This window comes from Oncorhynchus gorbuscha, linkage group LG01, assembly GCF_021184085.1.
Source record: "Oncorhynchus gorbuscha isolate QuinsamMale2020 ecotype Even-year linkage group LG01, OgorEven_v1.0, whole genome shotgun sequence".
Classification (NCBI taxonomy): domain Eukaryota; kingdom Metazoa; phylum Chordata; class Actinopteri; order Salmoniformes; family Salmonidae; genus Oncorhynchus; species Oncorhynchus gorbuscha.
Genome location: NC_060173.1, coordinates 71,140,130 through 71,160,568, shown reverse-complemented (window position 1 = coordinate 71,160,568; position 20,439 = coordinate 71,140,130). Strand labels below are relative to the sequence as shown.

At 42.8% G+C, this 20,439-nt stretch overlaps 1 protein-coding gene across 4 annotated transcripts in view; it reads left to right on the top strand.

Annotated features, from left to right (window-relative positions):
• Nucleotides 1–20,439, top strand: part of LOC124041573 (E3 ubiquitin-protein ligase MYCBP2-like) — a 233,183-nt gene that overhangs the window by 200,483 nt on the left and 12,261 nt on the right. For all 4 annotated transcript variants that reach the window (XM_046359324.1, XM_046359315.1, XM_046359308.1 and 1 more), the window contains 6 exons: nt 7,611–7,743; nt 8,452–8,555; nt 12,202–12,390; nt 13,214–13,321; nt 14,947–15,156; nt 19,617–19,724. In XM_046359324.1, the coding sequence (XP_046215280.1) occupies nt 7,611–7,743; nt 8,452–8,555; nt 12,202–12,390; nt 13,214–13,321; nt 14,947–15,156; nt 19,617–19,724 (852 nt within the window). The remainder of the gene's footprint in view (nt 1–7,610; nt 7,744–8,451; nt 8,556–12,201; nt 12,391–13,213; nt 13,322–14,946; nt 15,157–19,616; nt 19,725–20,439) is intronic.

The following is a 20,439-nucleotide window of genomic DNA, read 5'->3' as shown; positions in this document are numbered from 1 at the left end:
TAGACAATCGGGACCCTCTTCTAAAATGATCCGCCGCAATTGTTGCAACCCCTATTACTAGCCTATTCAACCTCTCTTTCGTATCGTCTGAGATCCCCAAAGTTTGGAATGATGCCGCGGTCATCCCCCTCTTCAAAGGGGGAGACACTCTAGACCCAAACTGTTACAGACCCAGTTCTCTGCTTCACGGAAACATGGCTTACTGGGAAGACGCTATCCGATGCGGTGCAGCCAACAGGTTTCTCCACGCATCGCGCCGACAGAAACAAACATCTTTCTGGTAAGAAGAGTGGCGGAGGCGTATGCCTCATGACTAACGAGACATGGTGTGATGAAAGAAACATACAGGAACTCAAATCCTTCTGTTCACCTGATTTAGAATTCCTCACAATCAAATGTAGACCGCATTATCTTCCAAGAGAATTCTCTTCGATTATAATCACAGCCGTATATATCCCCCCCCAAGCAGACACATCGATGGCTCTGAACGAACTTTATTTAACTCTTTGCAAACTGGAAACCATTTATCCGGAGGCTGCATTCATTGTAGCTGGGGATTTTAACAAAGCTAATCTGAAAACAAGACTCCCTAAATTTTATCAGCATATCGATTGCGCAACCAGGGGTGGTAAAACCTTGGATCATTGTTACTCTAACTTCCGCGACGCATATAAGGCCCTGCCCCGCCCCCCTTTCGGAAAAGCTGACCACGACTCCATTTTGTTGATCCCTGCCTACAGGCAGAAACTAAAACAAGAGGCTCCCACGCTGAGGTCTGTCCAACGCTGGTCCGACCAAGCGGACTCCACACTCCAAGACTGCTTCCATCACGTGGACTGGGATATGTTTCGTATTGCGTCAGATAAAAATATTGACGAATACGCTGATTCGGTGTGCGAGTTCATTAGAACGTGCGTTGAAGATGTCGTTCCCATAGCAATGATAAAAACATTCCCTAACCAGAAACCGTGGATTGATGGCAGCATTCTCGTGAAACTGAAAGCGCGAACCACTGCTTTTAATCAGGCCAAGGTGTCTGGCAACATGACCGAATACAAACAGTGCAGCTATTCCCTCCGCAAGGCTATTAAACAAGCTAAGCGCCAGTACAGAGACAAAGTAGAATCTCAATTCAACGGCTCAGACACGAGGCATGAGGCAGGGTCTACAGTCAATCACGGACTATAAGAAGAAACCCAGCCCAGTCACTGACCAGTCACGGACCAGCTCAGCATTTAACACCATAGTGCCCTCCAAGCTCATCATCAAGCTCGAGACCCTGGGTCTCGACCCCGCCCTGTGCAACTGGGTACTGGACTTCCTGACGGGCCGCCCCCAGGTGGTGAGGGTAGGCAACAACATCTCCCCGCTGATCTTCAACACGGGGGCCCCACAAGGGTGCGTTCTGAGCCTTCTCCTGTACTCCCTGTTCACCCACGACTGCGTGGCCACGCACGCCTCCAACTCAATCATCAAGTTTGCGGACGACACAACAGTGGTAGGCTTGATTACCAACAACGACGAGACGGCCTACAGGGAGGAGGTGAGGGCCCTCGAGTGTGGTGTCAGGAAAATAACCTCACACTCAACGTCAACAAAACTAAGGAGATGATTGTGGACTTCAGGAAACAGCAGAGGGAACACCCCCCTATCCACATCGATGGAACAGTAGTGGAGAGGGTAGCAAGTTTTAAGTTCCTCGGCATACACATCACAGACAAACTGAATTGGTCCACTCACACTGACAGCGTCGTGAAGAAGGCGCAGCAGCGCCTCTTCAACCTCAGGAGGCTGAAGAAATTCGGCTTGTTACCAAAAGCACTCACAAACTTCTACAGATGCACAATCGAGAGCATCCTGGCGGGCTGTATCACCGCCTGGTATGGAAACTGCTCCGCCCTCAACCGTAAGGCTCTCCAGAGGGTAGTGAGGTCTGCACAAAGCATCACCGGGGGCAAACTACCTGCCCTCCAGGACACCTACACCACCCGATGTTACAGGAAGGCCATAAAGATCATCAAGGACATCAACCACCCGAGCCACTGCCTGTTCACCCCGCTATCATCCAGAAGGCGAGGTCAGTACAGGTGCATCAAAGCCGGGACCGAGAGACTGAAAAACAGCTTCTATCTCAAGGCCATCAGACTGTTAAACAGCCACCACTAACATTGAGTGGCTGCTGCCAACACACTGTCATTGACACTGACCCAACTCCAGCCACTCTAATAATGGGAATTGATGGGAAATTATGTAATTATATCACTAGCCACTTTAAACAATGCTACCTTATATAATGTTACTTACCCTACATTATTCATCTCATATGCATACGTATATACTGTACTCTGCATCATCGACTGCATCCTTATTACATTTACATTTAAGTCATTTAGCAGACGCTCTTATCCAGAGCGACTTACAAATTGGTGCATTCACCTTATGACATCCAGTGGAACAGCCACTTTACAATAGTGCATCTAAATATTTTAAGGGGGAGGGGGGTGAGAAGGATTACTTTATCCTATCCTAAGTATTCCTTAAAGAGGTGGGGTTTCAGGTGTCTCCGGAAGGTGGTGATTGACTCCGCTGTCCTGGCGTCGTGAGGGAGTTTGTTCCACCATTGGGGAGCCAGAGCAGCGAACAGTTTTGACTGGGCTGAGCGGGAACTGTACTTCCTCAGTGGTAGGGAGACGAGCAGGCCAGAGGTGGATGAACGCAGTGCCCTTATTTGGGTGTAGGGCCTGATCAGAGCCTGGAGGTACTGAGGTGCCGTTCCCCTCACAGCTCCGTAGGCAAGCACCATGGTCTTGTAGCGGATGCGAGCTTCAACTGGAAGCCAGTGGAGAGAGCGGAGGAGCGGGGTGACGTGAGAGAACTTGGGAAGATTGAACACTAGACGGGCTGCGGCGTTCTGGATGATTTGTAGGGGTTTAATGGCACAGGCAGGGAGCCCAGCCAACAGCGAGTTGCAGTAATCCAGACGGGAGATGACAAGTGCCTGGATTAGGACCTGCGCCGCTTCCTGTGTGAGGCAGGGTCGTAATCTGCGGATGTTGTAGAGCATGAACCTACAGGAACGGGCCACCGCCTTGATGTTAGTTGAGAACGACAGGGTGTTGTCCAGGATCACGCCAAGGTTCTTAGCGCTCTGGGAGGAGGACACAATGGAGTTGTCAACCGTGATGGCGAGATCATGGAACGGGCAGTCCTTCCCCGGGAGGAAGAGCAGCTCCGTCTTGCCGAAGTTCAGCTTGAGGTGGTGATCAGTCATCCACACTGATATGTCTGCCAGACATGCAGAGATGCGATTCGCCACCTGGTCATCAGAAGGGGGAAAGGAGAAGATTAATTGTGTGTCGTCTGCATAGCAATGATAGGAGAGACCATGTGAGGTTATGACAGAGCCAAGTGACTTGGTGTATAGCGAGAATAGGAGAGGGCCTAGAGCAGAGCCCTGGGGGACACCAGTGGTGAGAGCGCGTGGTGAGGAGACAGATTCTCGCCACGCCACCTGGTAGGAGTGACCTGTCAGGTAGGACGCAATCCAAGCGTGGGCCGCGCCAGAGATGCCCAACTCGGAGAGAGTGGAGAGGAGGATCTGATGGTTCACAGTATCGAAGGCAGCCGATAGGTCTAGAAGGATGAGCGCAGAGGAGAGAGAGTTAGCTTTAGCGGTGCGGAGCGCCTCCGTGATACTTATGTAATACATGTATCACTAGCCACTTTAACTATGCCACTTTGTTTAATTTGTCTACATATTCATCTCATATGTATATACTGTACTCGATACCATCTACTGTATGCTGCTCTGTACCATCACTCATTCATATATCCTTATGTACATATTCTTTATCCCCTTACACTGTGTATAAGACAGTAGTTTTGGAATAGTTAGTTAGATTACTTGTTGGTTATCACTGCATTGTCGGAACTAGAAGCACAAGCATTTCGCTACACTCGCATTAACATCTGCTAACCATGTGTATATGACAAATAACATTTGATTTGATTTGACCTATATCTATCCTACCCTGCCTTTCTTAGGTCTTCGAAAGCCAAGTTAACAAACAGATCACCAACCATTTCGAATCCCACCGTACCTTCTCTATGCAATCTGGTTTCCGAGCTGGTCATGTGTGCACTTCAGCCACGCTCAAGGTCCTAAACGATATCATAACTGCCATCAATAAAAGACAATACTGTGCAGCCGTACTCATCGACCTGGCCAAGGCTTTCGACTCTGTCAATCACCACATTCTTATCTGCAGACTCAACAGCCAGGTTTCTCAAATGATTGCCTCGCCAGGTTCACCAACTACTTCTCAGACAGAGTTCAGTGTGTCAAATCGTTGTCCTGTTGTCCGGACCTCTGGCAGTCTCTATGGGGGTGCCACAGTGTTCAATTCTCGGGACGACTCTTTTGTCTGTATATAGCAATGATGTCGCTCTTGCTGCTGGTGATTCTCTGATCCACCTCTACACAGACGAAACCATTCTGTATACATCTGTCCCTTCTTTGGACTCTGCGTTAACTAACTTCAATACCATACTCCTTCCATTGCCTCCAACTGCTTTTAAATGCTAGTAAAACTAAATGCATGCTCTTCAACTGATCGCTGCTCACCCGTCCATCATCACTACTCTGGACGGTTCTGACTTAGAATATGTGGACATCTACAAATACCCAGGTGGCTGGTTAGACTGTAAACTCTCCTTCCAGACTCACATTAAGCATCTCCAATCCAAAATGAAATCTTGAATCGGCTTCCTATTTCGCAACAAAGAATCCTTCGCTCATGCTGACAAATATACCCTCATGAAACTGACTATCCTACCGATCCTTGATTTCGGCGAGATCATTTACCAAATAGCCTCCAACACTCTACTGAACAAAATGGATGCAGTCTATCACAGTGCCGTTTTGTCACCAAAGCCCCATATACTACCCACCACTATGACCTGTATGCTCTCGTTGGCTGGCCCTCACTAAATATTTGTTGCCAAACCCACTGACTCCAGGTCATCTGTTAGTCTTTGCTAGGTAAAGCCCCGCCTTCTCAGCCCAGTTGTCACCATAGCAACACCCACCCGTAGCACGCGCTCCGGCAGGTATATCTCACTGGTCATCCCTAAAGCCAACACTTACTTTGGCTGCCTTTCCTTCCAGATCTCTGCTGCCAATGACTGGATCGAATTGCAAAGATCACTGAAGTTGTGGACTTATATTTCCCTCACTAACTGACTATCTGCTGTCAGAGCAGCTTTCCAGTCACTGTACCTGTACACAGCCAATCTGTAAAAAGCACACCCAACTACCTCATCCCCATATTATTATTATTTTTTGCTCCTTTGCAACCCCTTATCTCTACTTGCACATTCATCTTCTGCACATCTATCACTCCAGTGTTTAAATGCTACATTGTAATTACTTCGCCACTACTGCCTATGTATTGTGTATTTATTGTTTTACCTCCCTAATCTTACCTCTTTTGCACACACTGTAGATAGATTTTTTTCTGTTGTCTTATTGACTGTACTTTTGTTTATTCCATGTGTAACTCTGTTGTTTGTGTTGCACTGCTTTGCTTTATCTTGGCCAGGTCGCAGTTGTAAATGAGAACTTGTTCTCAACTGGCCTACCTGGTGAAATAAAAAATTGTACAAAGATTACACTTTTGCTAGCAGATTGGAAGGAAGTGGGGGTTTATTCGATTGCCTATGAATTCTCAGAAGGCAGCCTGGCCGCCGGCCCTTTTTCTCCGCCTCTTCACGCAATTCACGGGTATCTGGGCCTGTTCCCAAGAAGCAGTATATCATTCGCATCGGCCTCGTCAGAATCTTTAAAGGAAAAAAGTAATCGCAGTCCCGATGTCCAGAAGTTATTTTCGCTCATAAGAGTTGGTAGAGGCAACATTATGTACAAAGTAAGTTTTTAGGAAAGTTAGAAACAACACAGAATAAACAAACAAAAAAATACAATCGGTTGGGGGCACGTAAAACGTCTGCCTTCTCCGGCGCCATCTTAGATGAATATCGTTTTAAAAAATGTAAAAAACATTTAGTTCAGAAAACACATCCCGATCCATGAAAAACAGCACCAGACCATTATTCCTCCTCCACCAAACTTTACATTGGGGCAGGTACCGTTCTCCTGGCATCCGCCAACCCCAGATTTGGTGAAGCTTGATTCATCTCTCCATCTGTTTCCTGAGACGCCCACGGTGCTTGCGGAAGTTGTCTGAAGGACGAGGGAAGTTACTCACTCAGACTGCCGGCTCAAAATCATGAAAAGAATAGTCAATCAGGTTTGCTGATTAAATGTGACGAGATCGTAATATCTGCTTGAGTCAGAGTCTGCACCAAGAGGTGTTGCAACGTCTTTTTCCCAAGGGTTCCTTTCAACAGATACTCCTTGTGGATGACTGTGTTGCATCCAGCATAAGGAAAAGACGGTGTGGTCAGTGGAGACGGCACCTGTGACCACATTTGGTTGTTTTTCCATCAGTGGGACCACACGATCCATCAGTCTGCTCCTAGTAACAAGCGATATGTCTTGGAAGTGTACTTTCAGCATGAGTCTCAATGTGAGAGGCGAGGTAGTCTGAGTGAAAACTCGAAGGTTAGTGTTGCTTCGTTCCGTATTTAACCAACGTTTAGCTGGGTTCAAAGCCCTTTTGAGATCATTGAACAATGTTTGAGAGATGAGTGGTATTGTCGAGCCTGACTCAATTAACGCATCACAGGTTAAGCAGTCCTCCAGGACTGTTTTGAGGTATGGCCTCTGAGTTGCGTTATGTTGTCATATTCTCCACAAAGTGGAGTGGTTGTTTTCAACGGTGTGATGTCATTTGTGTTCATGGTTTAAACAGATCGACGTATCTTAGTTTGAGTGGAATTGGCTTTTGCGATGGTGTTTACCTTGTGCGGCGCAACATTTGTATCTGAGTGTATAGTCCAAGCCCATGGGCTTGTTGCTTGGTCGAGCGGGCCCTGGCTATGGTTTCAAGTGAGAGCTGGGGTAAGTTGATTGTTTACGTCCTTGCAAATGCCGAGTCATGGTGACTTATCTCTTTTTCTCAAATTTTTGGCACTTTTGTACTTCTCTTAGCAGAACTTCGAAGAGCATTGGTTTACGTTGTGATCATCATTGAACCTATTGGTACACTTGTTACCTGACACTTTGTGTTGGTATGGTGCAGGAACATAGCGATCACGTTGATTGTAGCGGTAGTCGTTACGCTGGTGATGTACTTTAGTTATTTTGACCGCTGTGGTTCTTGATATTGTGGTTTCGTGGCAGATGTCGTTGTTGTGCGTCATCTCGCAACGCTCCTATCCCTGACAATGCACCCTCTAAGTCGAGTGAGTGCTACAAAGTTGATTTCACTGGACCCCAGTAATACCATATACCCCGGTATGGTACTATAAAGGTATGAAAATCTGGATATCGCCTAACCAGAGTCAAGATGTTTTTTTCAATATTACCATTCATTTTGAAAATCTGTCTTAAACATCTTACAGACTCTAAAATCCAACTCATCCCTTTCTGGCAGGCATGATGTGTAATTTAACATGGCGGTATCCCTAGTCTCTCTGCTGTTTCTCTCCAGGTGTTTAAGGAGGAGGAGGAGGCAATCAAGGTGGACCTCCACGAGGGCTGTGGGAGGACAAAGCTCTTCTGGCTTATGGCTCTGGCCGACTCCAAGACCATGAAGGCCATGGTGGAGTTCAGGGAACACACAGGTAACAGAACCTATCCAGACCCTTTTCTGACCATGTCAGTGTAGATCTGAGAGGGACTGGATAGATGTAATCAAGAAACAACCCCTAGCTAGCCATTACCCCCTAGACACTTGTGTAGATCTGAGAGGGACTGGATAGATGTAATCAAGAAACAACCCCTAGCTAGCCATTACCCCCTAGACACTTGTGTAGATCTGAGAGGGACTGGATAGATATAATGAAGAAACAACCCCTAGCTAGCCATTACCCCCTAGACACTTGTGTAGATCTGAGAGGGACTGGATAGGTGTAATGAAGAAACAACCCCTAGCTAGCCATTACCCCTTAGATACTTGTGTAGATCTGAGAGGGACTGGATAGATGTAATCAAGAAACAACCCCTAGCTAGCCATTACCCCCTAGACACTTGTGTAGTTCTGAGAGGAACTGGATAGATGTAATCAAGAAACAACCCCTAGCTAGCCATTACCCCCTAGACACTTGTGTAGATCTGAGAGGGACTGGATAGATGTAAGCAATGATGACATTTAGAAGTTAAAGTGGAGCTACTACTTTGTTTTTACCTTTCAAATTTTTTACAATCATAAGACGTCACAGACTGTCATGACTGTGTATAGCATCTGTAGTGTGATTTTTGTTAAGACAAGGTGATGTATTCCTTCTCTAGCCTTCTCTCGTGCATAGCTAATGCTCTGCGTCTGTGTGCAGGGAGACCAGCCTCCAGCAGCTCAGATGCCTGCAGGTTTTGTGGCACCAGGAACGGCACCGAGCTCTCGGCTGTGGGCAGTGTCTGCTCTGACCCAGACTGCCAGGTACCAACTAGAGGTCGACCGATTATGATTTTTCAACGCCGATACCGATTATTGGAGGACCAAAAAAAAGTCGATAACGATTAATCGGCCAATTTTTTTTATTTTTTTTTATTTGTAACAATGACATTTACCACCATACTGAATGAACACTTATCAATAAAATCCATTTAGCCTCAAATAAATAATGAAACATGTTAAATTTGGTTTAAATAATGCAAAAACAAAGTGTTGGAGAAGAAAGTAAAACTGCAATATGTGCCATGTGAGAAAGCTAACGTTTAAGTTCCTTGCTCAGAACATATGAAAGCTGGTGGTTACTTTTAACATGATTCTTCAATATTCCCAGGTAAGTTTTAGGTTGTAGTTATTATAGGAATTATAGGACTACTTCTCTCTATACAATTTGTATTTCATATACCTTTTGACTATTGGATGTTCTTATATGCACTTTAGTATTGCCAGTGTAACAGTATAGCTTCCGTCCCTCTCCTCGCCCCTACCTGGGCTCGAACCAGCAACACAACGACAACAGCCACCCTCGAAGCAGCGTTACCCATGCAGAGCAAGGGGAACAACTACTCCAAGTCTCAGAGCGAGTGACGTTTGAAACGCTAGTAGCGCACACCCCGCTAACTAGCTAACACCATCCTAATCTCGGGAGTTGATAGGCTTGAAGTCATAAACAGCGCAATTGCTTGAAGCACAGTGAAGAGCTGATGGCAAAACACACGAAAGTACTGTTTGAATGAATGTTTACGAGGCTGCTGCTGCCTACTATCGCTCAGTCAGACTGCTCTATCAAATCATAGACTTAATTCTAACATAATAATATGAGCCTTAGTTTCTGGATTCAACCATATTAATAACCTATCTCATAAATAAGACGTTTATTCTTTATTCTTATTCTATAGTGAAATACGGAACCGTTACGTATTTTATCTAACGGGTGGCATCCATACGTCTAAATATTCCTGTTACATTGCACAACCTTCAATGTTATGTCATAGTTAAGTAAAATTCTGGCAAATTAGTTCGCAACGAGCCAGGTGGCCTTGCATTGTACCCAATTTCACCGGGTTAATATTGCCTGCTGACATGGATTCCTTTTAGCTAAATACGCAGGTTTAAAAATATATACTTCTGTGTATTGATTTTAAGAAAGGCGTTTATGGTTAGGTACAGTCGTGCAACGATTGTGCTTTTTTCGCAAACGCGTTTTTGTTCAATCATCCCGTTTGGTGAAGTTGGTTGTCTTTGTTAGGAAGAAATTGTCTTCACACAGTTTGCAACGAGCCAGGCGGCCCAAACTGCTGTATACTACCCTAACTCTATTGCAAGAGAAGTGACACCATTTTTCCTAGTTAAAAGAAATTCCTGTTAGCAGGCAATATTAACTAAATATGCAGGTTTAAAAATATATACTTGTGTATTGATTTTAAGAAAGGCATTGATGTTTATGATTAGGTACACATTTCGCGAATGCCACCGCATCGATTATATGCAACGCAGTACACGCTAGATAAACTAGTAATATCATCAACCATGTGTAGTTAACTAGTGATTATAATTGTTTTTAATAAGATATGTTTAATGCTAGCTAGTAACTTACCTTGGCTTCTTACTGCATTTGCGTAACAGGCAGGCTCCTCGTGGAGTGCAATGTAATCAGGTGGTTAGAGCGTTGGACTAGTTAACTGTAAGGTTGCAAGATTGAATCCCAGAGCTGACGAGGTAAAAATCTGTCGTTCTGCCCCTGAACAAGGCAGTTGACCCACCGTTCCTAGGCCTTCATTGAAAATGAGAATGTGTTCTTAACTGACTTGCCTAGTTAAATAAAGGTGTAAAAACATAAAAAAACATCGTCCAAATCGGTGTCCAAAAATACAGATTTCCGATTTGAAATCGTCCCGAACTAATCGGCCATTCCGATTAATCGATCGACCTCCAGTATCAACCACTCACAACATAGTCAAAATGATTATAGTAACAGATTGGACCTATATAGCTAGCTCTTTCAGTGTTCAACACTTAGGCCATACAGTTATGTTTTTTGTTTGTATTTGAGACTTTTTTGTATTTTAACCCCTTTTTTTTACCCCCAATTTCGATCTTGTCTCATCGCTGCATCTCCCCACCTTGATCGGGAGGCGAAGGTCGAGTCGTGCATCCTCCGACCCGCCAAACAGTACTTCTTAACACCCGCCCTCTTAACCCAGAAGCCGGCCGCACCAATGTGTCGGAGGAAACACCGTTCAACTGACGACTGAGGTCTGCCTGAGGTGCCACAAGGAGTCGCTAGAGCGCGATGAGCCAAGTAAAGCCCCCCCACGGCCTAACTCGGACGATGCTGGGCCAATTGTGCGCCGCCCTATGGGACTCCCGATCACGGCCAGTTGTGATACAGCCCGGGATCGAACCTGAGTCTGTAGGGACACCTCTAGCACTGTTATGCAGTGCCTTAGACCGCTGTGATACAGCCCTGGATCTAATCTGAGTCTCTAGTGATGCCTCAAGTGCTGTGATGCAGTGACTTAGACCACTGCGCCACTCTGGAGACCCCACAAATGTAATGTTTAACTGATAAAAACCATTTTTAAAGAGAGGTGAGCAAAAATGTTTTAATAAAAAATTTAAAAAAGTGGACCCTCTTGTTAAAACTACCTTAGTTCAACACCTAGCGACCTATTACAGAAATGGTAGCCTCTTGTGGAGACTAAACGAGGCATAGTTCAGCCATAATCAGAGAGGAAGATCTGTCTTTATTGGAAGCTTGAGAGCATTATTTTTTCTCTAATCGCGCAATTTTTTTAAATTGAACTTTTCATATATCTATATATTTGTTATGTTTCAGAAAAGTGAAAAGGCACATCCTCGAGGGGGTCCAGGCTCGCAGGTCGATCTTAATATACTTTAAAACGACTAAAACCAAATCTAAACTGTGTAAAAATGATAAATGGATCATTCAGTTTCTTGACTGTGCGCAGCTCGTTCATAATCTCTGAAAATGAAAGCTTGACACTTAGGGACAATGTTGGGCAACATTACTTTAAAAGTAATTACAACATTACTTACTATGGAAAGTAACATGTTACATTTACTTTTGCGTTACTAAAAAACAGAAACCCCTCTGAAGATGCCTTGCGCATGTTGGTCATTCATTCTTATGCCTCGTAGAGGAGGAACACTACCTTTTTAAATGGCTACCGTCCATAGCCAGGGTTTCTCAAACTCGGTCCTGTTTATTTCAATCAACTGATTTTCTTCTATGAACTCTAACTCAGTAAAATCGCTGAAGTTGTTGCATATTGCATTTAGATTTTTGTTCAATATATATTATTTAGTTGAATTATTTGTACACAAGTAAATGCATATATAAAACCAACCTGACATAGTAAAAGGTGAAGCTCAAATACAAAGGCTACCGGTGTTGTATTGTTTTATACACACATACAAAATTATTTTAAATTCTACAATTCATGAATTTAATTCCTTGTAACTCACTAATTTTGACCCCCGACTCTGCTGTACAGTATTGCACTGCAAAGGGTGTTGCTATTGTAAATGCACTTTCAATAAAGTTGATTTGACTAAATGTATTCGATAAAGCCCATCGTCTGACCCTCACTCTCCTCCGTGCCCTCTGTAGGAGTATGCCAAGCTGGCGTGCAGTAAGACCCAAGCATGCGGCCACCTCTGTGGCGGGGTGAGGAATGAGAAGGGCTGCCTGCCCTGTCTGCACGGCTGCAACAAGAGCGCAGGCTGCCTGAAACAGGACGCAGACGACATGTGCATGATCTGCTTCACTGAGGCGCTCTCTGCCGCTCCCGCTGTCCAGGTACACAGAATTACATTTTATTTCACCTTTATTTAAACAGGGAGTCATGCTGGAACCACGGTCTCTTTTGCAGATGAGCCTTGCATGAACGCATCAATAAACATAAAATTACACAATGCATGAAAAGTAAAACACAAGCATATGAAACAAACACATTCTTCAGTAAAAATTTTGGACATCTCCCCTGAGTTAAATAAATCTGCTTGATCACATACTATCACGTATCTACAATACAAAATCCATGTGTACGTGTGTATATAGTGCCTTAACAATGACGTAAGGTACGGCAGAAGTTTATGCAAAAGGGCTTTATCGACCGAGAGCACTACATTGATCTACGCTACTTCAAAGAGGGCCAGCCAACCTTCTGATAAAATGCAAAATTGTGTATACTGAACCTATCGCCCTCACTAAAGCACAATGTGCTATGATAAACTGCATCCAATGGCTTCAATACTGTGGCAGCTGCATTTACAGTATATAGACGATACAAATACTATTGTTGATAATATTATATTGTATCTCTAGGATACTAGCTTGATTCAGACAGTGACTCACACCTGGGTTTATTAGAATCTGTTTTCTTTCAAATACTTTTGAGGGGTTTTTTGCCTGCCTGGAGTGCCAGATGGGTGGAATTTGAACTTGTGGGACTGTTATATTAGTTTCAACGCCCCAGGCGGGTTCAATCATGTTTAGCTAAAGTGTTTGAAAATAATACAAATTCTATTTGAATAAAGGACCTTGTTTGTCTTTAGGCCATAGATGTGTTCGCGGTCAGGTTCATAAATGTTCTATGTGTGGTTTCTGTTCTTTTCCTCAGCTGGACTGCAGTCATGTGTTCCACCTCCAGTGTACCCGTCGTGTTCTGGAGAACCGCTGGCTCGGGCCCAGGATCACCTTCGGCTTCATGTCCTGCCCCATTTGCAAGGTACTATTTAACTTATGTAGCCCCGCCCACTTGACCCTAGCCATTTCGAAAGCGGTTGTCTTTCAACATCCGGCCCATTGACACACAAGCAAAACCATAATTAAATAAGAACTAAATGTGTTGTTATCACATAATATAAGCACTTGGAAGCCGACGTTAGCATAATTAGCATTCCCGGAAAAGTAACATGGCGGGTTAGCTAGACTAGCTTATTAGACTCATGATCGTTCTCCATACAGGCTGTATTTCTTTTCAATCGAAGATCAATGCTTGAAAGGGCAATGTTGTTAGACACAGAATACCAATGGCAAAAAGACAGAAACGGTGCAGAAATGTTTTTATGTAGATAACATTCGGATATTTGCAATCTGTTGTGCTACAAATTTAACTGGCTAACCCGCCAGTTATTATTTTATGGGAATGCAAATTATGAGTGCTTATACTTTTTTTCAGATGAAATCAGTTGATGAAGGTTTTAACTATTACTTAAATAAAATGTAGTTTTTAATAGTGAGCAAGCGTTGAGCCTTATCCTTTTCAATAACTTTTCTCACCAGAGAATTACAAGATCTTTCAAATTCTGCAAGTTATTTAATTGTTTTGACAAATGTAATTTATATCTAATCACATCACCAGCTGTGTATCAATGCGACAACCGCAGCAAATTGGCTGCGCCCTTGTTGCCAGGCTATGGTGAATATAATACCAATCTCCAGTGTCGCCCTGGAACATCTAGTAATACACAGTCTCAAATATGGTCTAGAAAAATGGGAGAACATCCCGCCCGTTTCCATTGGTTTATCTTCCATCTATTCCCTCATAAATGCACCAAGTATGGATTAGATATGTTTATTGATTCGCTGGTTTAGTTCACCAGGTTGGTTTGCTGGTTGTGTTGCTTTGTATGGAGGGCTCGCACCTTTTCAGGTTTTTTGCCTATTTTACTGACACGCACTTGTCACTAGTCTTGCACACAAGGCATTTCTAGCCATGTGTTTAGCAAAAAAAAAAGTGGTATTCCATAGTTACGCTCCCCCTTATACCAGAATTGAGGCTCTCTGTTACCATGCGCACAGTATGTGCAGCGCGCAGGTACCCTATGATACCTGATACGCACCCACTTTCCACCACAAAGGGCTACATGGGAAACCGTATCCACCACACATTGGACAGGATTTACTTCTCTAAAATAACTGGGATTTTTGCAGGTAGTAGGGCAATAGGCACACTATAAAACACATACATAACCATGAATAGGTTTAACAGAGATCATGTGGCCTGTGTGGTCTAACGGTTAGTGCCTTTGACCTCAGCACTAACAGGAATTGCATTGGTTCGAATCCAACCTACGGCCCTTCTGACTCGCACTCCTCCGACCTTTCTGCTCTTCACGGTCAATAAAATAAAGCAAAAGTTCCAATGAGTGGCAATGAATTGTGTTATGTAGAGTTTACCAATTGACCTGGCAAAGATTCCTATCTTCATGATTTTCAATGTAACGTGCTTGGATCATAACAGTTCTGACTGATTTTGAACAAATTAACATTGTGCCAACCGAGTTTAAAAAAGGAGATAGAATTGACTCAGACTCTTACTTGACTGGGCTGTTGCGTTTTTTCTCCCAGAACAAGATCAACCACTCGGTCATCAAGGACCTGCTGGACCCTATCAAGGAGCTGTTTGAGGACGTACGGAGGAAGGCTCTGATGAGGATGGAGTATGAGGGGCTGCACAAGAGCGAGGCCATCACCACGCCCGGTGCCCGCTTCCACAACGACCCGGCCGGCTTCGCAATGAATCGATACGCCTACTACGTCTGCTACAAGTGCCAAAAGGTAGGCACTAGGGGTGTAATGGTTCACCAAACGCATGGTTTGGTACATTGTGGTTTTAGGGTCATGGTTCGGTTTCGATATGAAATGCCAACAGTAACTGTAGTTAAAGAAACATTATCTAAGAAAAATGCTAAATGTTGGTATTCCTGATTACATATATGATCATGAGTCATATAATTCCTGACGAGAACATATGATTACTCATCAACAGCAACACTAAAATAAAGTGCAGCATGCGTGTGCAATCAGTATGTAAACATGGCTCAGACATTGTATGTGCTATAATGTTTTCTTACAAAGAGAAAAATAGGCATGGTACTTTTCATTTCCCACTCTGGGGTAATGTGATGAACTGTCACTGTTAAGTAGCTCTCTGTATCCCTGGAGGTCCATCCCATCTGTAGGAAGTGCAACACAGGGTGCATTGACCAATTCATTAACTTTGGCTTCAGCTTGCTTATATTGAGCGGGTACTACCTGTTTGCTGAAATGCATGCGAAGCGGAAAAGTGCGTAACGTGGCTCAATCACTTACACGAGGTCATGAAACCCCTTATTCTTAACCACCAAGAATGGGAGCATATCTGTGGTTATAAACATGTTCATGCACTGAATGAAATTAAAAAAGGTACTAACCACATTTGGCTAAAACTTAACAAAGGTACAATATATTGTGACAATGATGTATACATACATGTGGGCAGCTTATGCTCCTCCTTCAGATTCATCATATTACAATGATCAGTTTATTGACAATCTCCATACAGAAATCATTACATTTCAGGCAGAGGGTAAAGTGCTTCTTTGTGGAGATTTCAATGCAAGAACAGGTTCTGAGCCTGACTACACTGATGCGGTAGGTAACCACCACATATTTGGACACCCCTCCTTGTAAAGTAGCCCTATTATAAATAATAGAAACAGTCCTGACCAAATACTGAACAAAAATGGGACGGAGTTAGTGCATCTCTGTTGAGCCTTAGGCCTGTACATGCTTAATGGTAGAATCAGAGGGGTCTCTTTAGGTCAGTTTACTTACTGCTCAGCTCTTGGGACAAGTGTAGTCGATTATGCCATCACTGACATTTACCCCTCCTCCATTAGTGCATTCACTGTCGGACCACAGACACCACTGTCAGATCACAGTCAGATCAACGTGTTTCTGAAAAAAATAACCAGCAATACTCATTCTAAAAAAACAGCCCAATAAACTCTACTACATAGACCAATCGTAGAGATGGGCTCCAAACAGTGCAGAGAGATTCATTGAAACATTGAACTCAAATGAAATGATGAACTCTAATACAGTTCTTCAATAACTCACAATACCAAATCAATAAAGATGGTATAAATTCGGCTACTCAAAACATCAACTGCATTTTCCAAAAAGCAGCATCTAAAGCAAATTTGAGAAAACCAAAAAATGCAACATCAGAAACGAAAAACTAAATGTTTCTGAAAAAATGGTTTGACAACGAATGTAAAATAATTAGAAAATACCTAAGACAAATGTCAAATGAAAAACAGTAAGTAGCAAAACAACCCAGAGCTACGCTATGAATACTTTGAAACAGTATAAACATACACTGAAACATAATACATTTAATTATACCAGTAAGACACTTGATGAAAAATTGAAAACGCAATTGACCAAAATCAGTTCTGGGACATGTGGAACAATTTAAGCACGACAAAGCCGCAAGAATTAGCGATACAAGATGAAGGAATTTGGAAAACTTATTTTGAGAATCTATACAAAAACCTCCCTAAAAAGACTTACAACAAAACCAATTAGAAATTCACGAAAAATGTAACATCCTTGAATCAGTCATTAAAAACAACCAAATTCCATTAGATTACCCAATAACCCAACAAGAACTAAATGAAAAGCTCAAATCTATAAAATCAAAGAAAGCTTGTGGTCTAGATAACATCAGAAATGAAATGCTGAAAAACAGCACACCTGAGTTGCAAAATGCTGCATTAAACGGTTCAACATGGTATTAACTTCTGTCTGCTTTCTTGATGTCTGGAACCAGGGGCTCATCTTCCCTGTCCACAGAAGTGGAGACAAATCAGACCCAACAATTACAGGGGAATTTGTGTCGACAGCAACTTGGGAAAGGTTTTCTGTAGCATTTTGAATTCAAACCTTCAAGAAAAAAATGTAATAAGTAAATGGTCAAATTGGCTTTCTCCCTGACCATAAATACACCTTACACACACACTAATTAATAAACACCATCTCACTACTGACCATGTAGTGGGGGAAAAAAGTGTTTAGTCAGCCACCAATTGTGCAAGTTCTCCCACTTAAAAAGATGAGAGAGGCCTGTAATTTTCATCATAGGTACACTTGCTATGACAGACAAAATGAGAAGAAAAAAATCCAGAAAATCACATTGTAGGATTTTTTATGAATTGGCAAATTATGGTGGAAAATAAGTATTTGGTCAGCTACAAACCAGCACGATTTCTGGCTCTCACAGACCTGTAACTTATTTTATAAGAAGTTATTTACAACATTGAAAAAACAAAACAAAATCCCAAAATCGACTGAATTACCATCTGGCCCTAAACAGAGAATATGAATTGGCTCATTATCTCTACTCTGTCAGAGATACGAAGCAGAGACAGATCCTTACCAAGTACAGGCTGAGTGTCCACCAATTGACAATAGAAACCGGCAGACATAAAAAAACATGGCTACCCAAAGAGGAGCGTGTATGTGGTCACTGCATGACAGGGGAGGTAGAGATGCACTTTCTCCTTTACTGTGAGAAATATTCCTTACCAAGATATTCATTATTCACAAAAATGACTACATTTATTCCAAATTTTAAAACTAAAAATACTCATTGGCGAAGGAGCAATGGCTCTTCTTGCAGTCAAATAAGTATTTGCCTGCCATAGCCTGAGGGACACTGAATAATATCTGCATAGTAAACAGTAACCAACTTATTTTTATTGTTATTACTACAACATTTAAAAAATATTGTTATTAATATTATTATTGTTGTGATTATCATTCCATATAGTAGAGGTATGGGGGTAGTATGGGGTGATGGTAATGTTAGCAGTTTAATGATGGTTGTAGTAGTGGTAGTTGTAGCACTGATGTAATGATGAAGATAGTAGTTACTTAGTTATGTTTCATTTTCCATGTTTAGCTTTTTATATTTATTACATTTCTACTATTAGCATTTTATAATTTTTTCATTTAATTTTGTAGTATTATTATTTACTACCATTCTATATTTGTTATTCTTTATAATTGTATTACAATGTATATTGTTGCGTTGGCAATAGACTTATCATCAATACATTTTTGAAACTATTCTCACAGTAATCAAATATTTTGCACATGAACCGCCGCCCATTTGGAATAAGAAATCATGAATGTATTTACGTGTGAATGTCTTTGTCCGTCGTGTCGTATAGTCCTGAACAGAACTATAGAGTTCACTCTGTTCCATTCGCTCCTGAAGCAGTTTCTGTGAAGATAGGCTAGCCTGCCGTGTCGATGGTTCCCAGTGGGTTGATGAGTAGCGTAATACGGTGATTTGGCAAGAGTGTTAGGATGGTTTGAAGAGTTTGCTTTTCTAGATATTGACTCCCCTTTTTCGAAGGGAACTTTTGTTTTACTTTATTTCATGATATCCAATTGGTAGTTAGTCTTGTCCCATCGCTGCAAAAAGGTCGAGAGCCATGCGTCCTCAGAAACACGACCCTGCCAAGCTGCACTATTTCTTGACACACTGCTCACTTAACCCAGAAGCCAGCCGCACCAATGTGTCGGAGGAAACACTGTATAACTGGCGACCGTGTCAGCGTGTATGCTCCCGGCCCGCCACAGGAGTCGCTAGAGCGCGATGGGACAAGGACATCCCGGCCGGCCAAACCCTCCACTAACCCAGACAACGCTGGGCCAATTGTGCACCGCCTCATAGGTCTCCGGGTCGCGGCCGGCTGCGACAGAGCCCAGGATCGAACTCAAGTTTGTAGTGAAACCTCAAGCACTCCGATGCATTGCCTTAGACCGCTGCTTCACTCAGGTTATGTCACATTTGACATTGGTGGTTATGTCACAGTTATGCCACATTTATAAAGACTTTATAAAGCATGATTTGTAACACATTTATGTAGTGTTTATGAAGGCTTTATTAAGCCTTTATAAGCTGCACGTCGTTTAAAGCGGGACCATAGAAATGATCCTAAGATTAAGATTAAACTTATTGTCGATTTAGCAAGAGTGTTGTCGTGTGAATTTAAAAAATAACAAAAACTTAAATAGTGAGCTATACCTTTGGGAACACAGGAGCAGCAGGCTACATTTTCCTACATAGAATGTTTTGGAAGTAATATCTTTCACAGATGTCTGTCAGTCAGTTTCACTTGTCTCTAATTAATTTATTTGGGAGGCTTATCCCCTGACCCCTTCCCTTCCTTTCTCTGTTGCAGGCGTACTTTGGAGGAGAGGCGCGCTGTGACGCGGAGGCAGGACAGGGAGACGACTACGACCCCAGCGAGTTGATCTGTGGAGCATGCTCAGATGTGTCCAGGGCACAGGTGGGTCAAGGGAAAGGTCCAGAGAAGGCCTTTGGGCAGTGTTTTCCAAACTCATTCCTCTAGGAACCCAGATGGTGCACGTTTTGTTTTTTCCCCTAACTAGAGGTCGACCGATTTTGTTTTTTCAACACCGATATCGATTTATTGGAGGACCCCAAAAAAAACGATACCGATTTATTGGACGATTAAAACAAAAAAATTATTTATTTATTTGTAATGACAATTACAACAATACTGAATGAACACTTTTATTTTAACTTAATAAAATCCATTTAGCCTCAAATAAATAATGAAACAACACAATGTTTGAGAAGAAAGTAAAAGTGCATTATGTGCCATGTAAAAAAGCTAACGTTTAAGTTCATTGCTCAGAACATGAGAATATATGAAAGCTAGTGGTTCCTTTTAACATGAGTCTTCAATATTCCCAGGTAAGAAGTTTTAAGTTCTAGATATTATAGGAATTATAGGACTATTTCCCTCTATACCATTTGTATTTCATTAACCTTTGACTATTGGATGTTCTTATAGGCACTTTAGTATTGCCAGTGTAACAGTATAGCTTCCGTCCCTCTCCTCGCTCCTCCCTGGCCATTTCCCTAGCCATTTCACTTCGGTTACACCAGCCTCATCTCGGGAGTTGATAGGCTTGAAGTCATAAACAGCGCAATGCTTGACACACAACGAAGAGCTGCTGGCAAACACACTAAAGTGC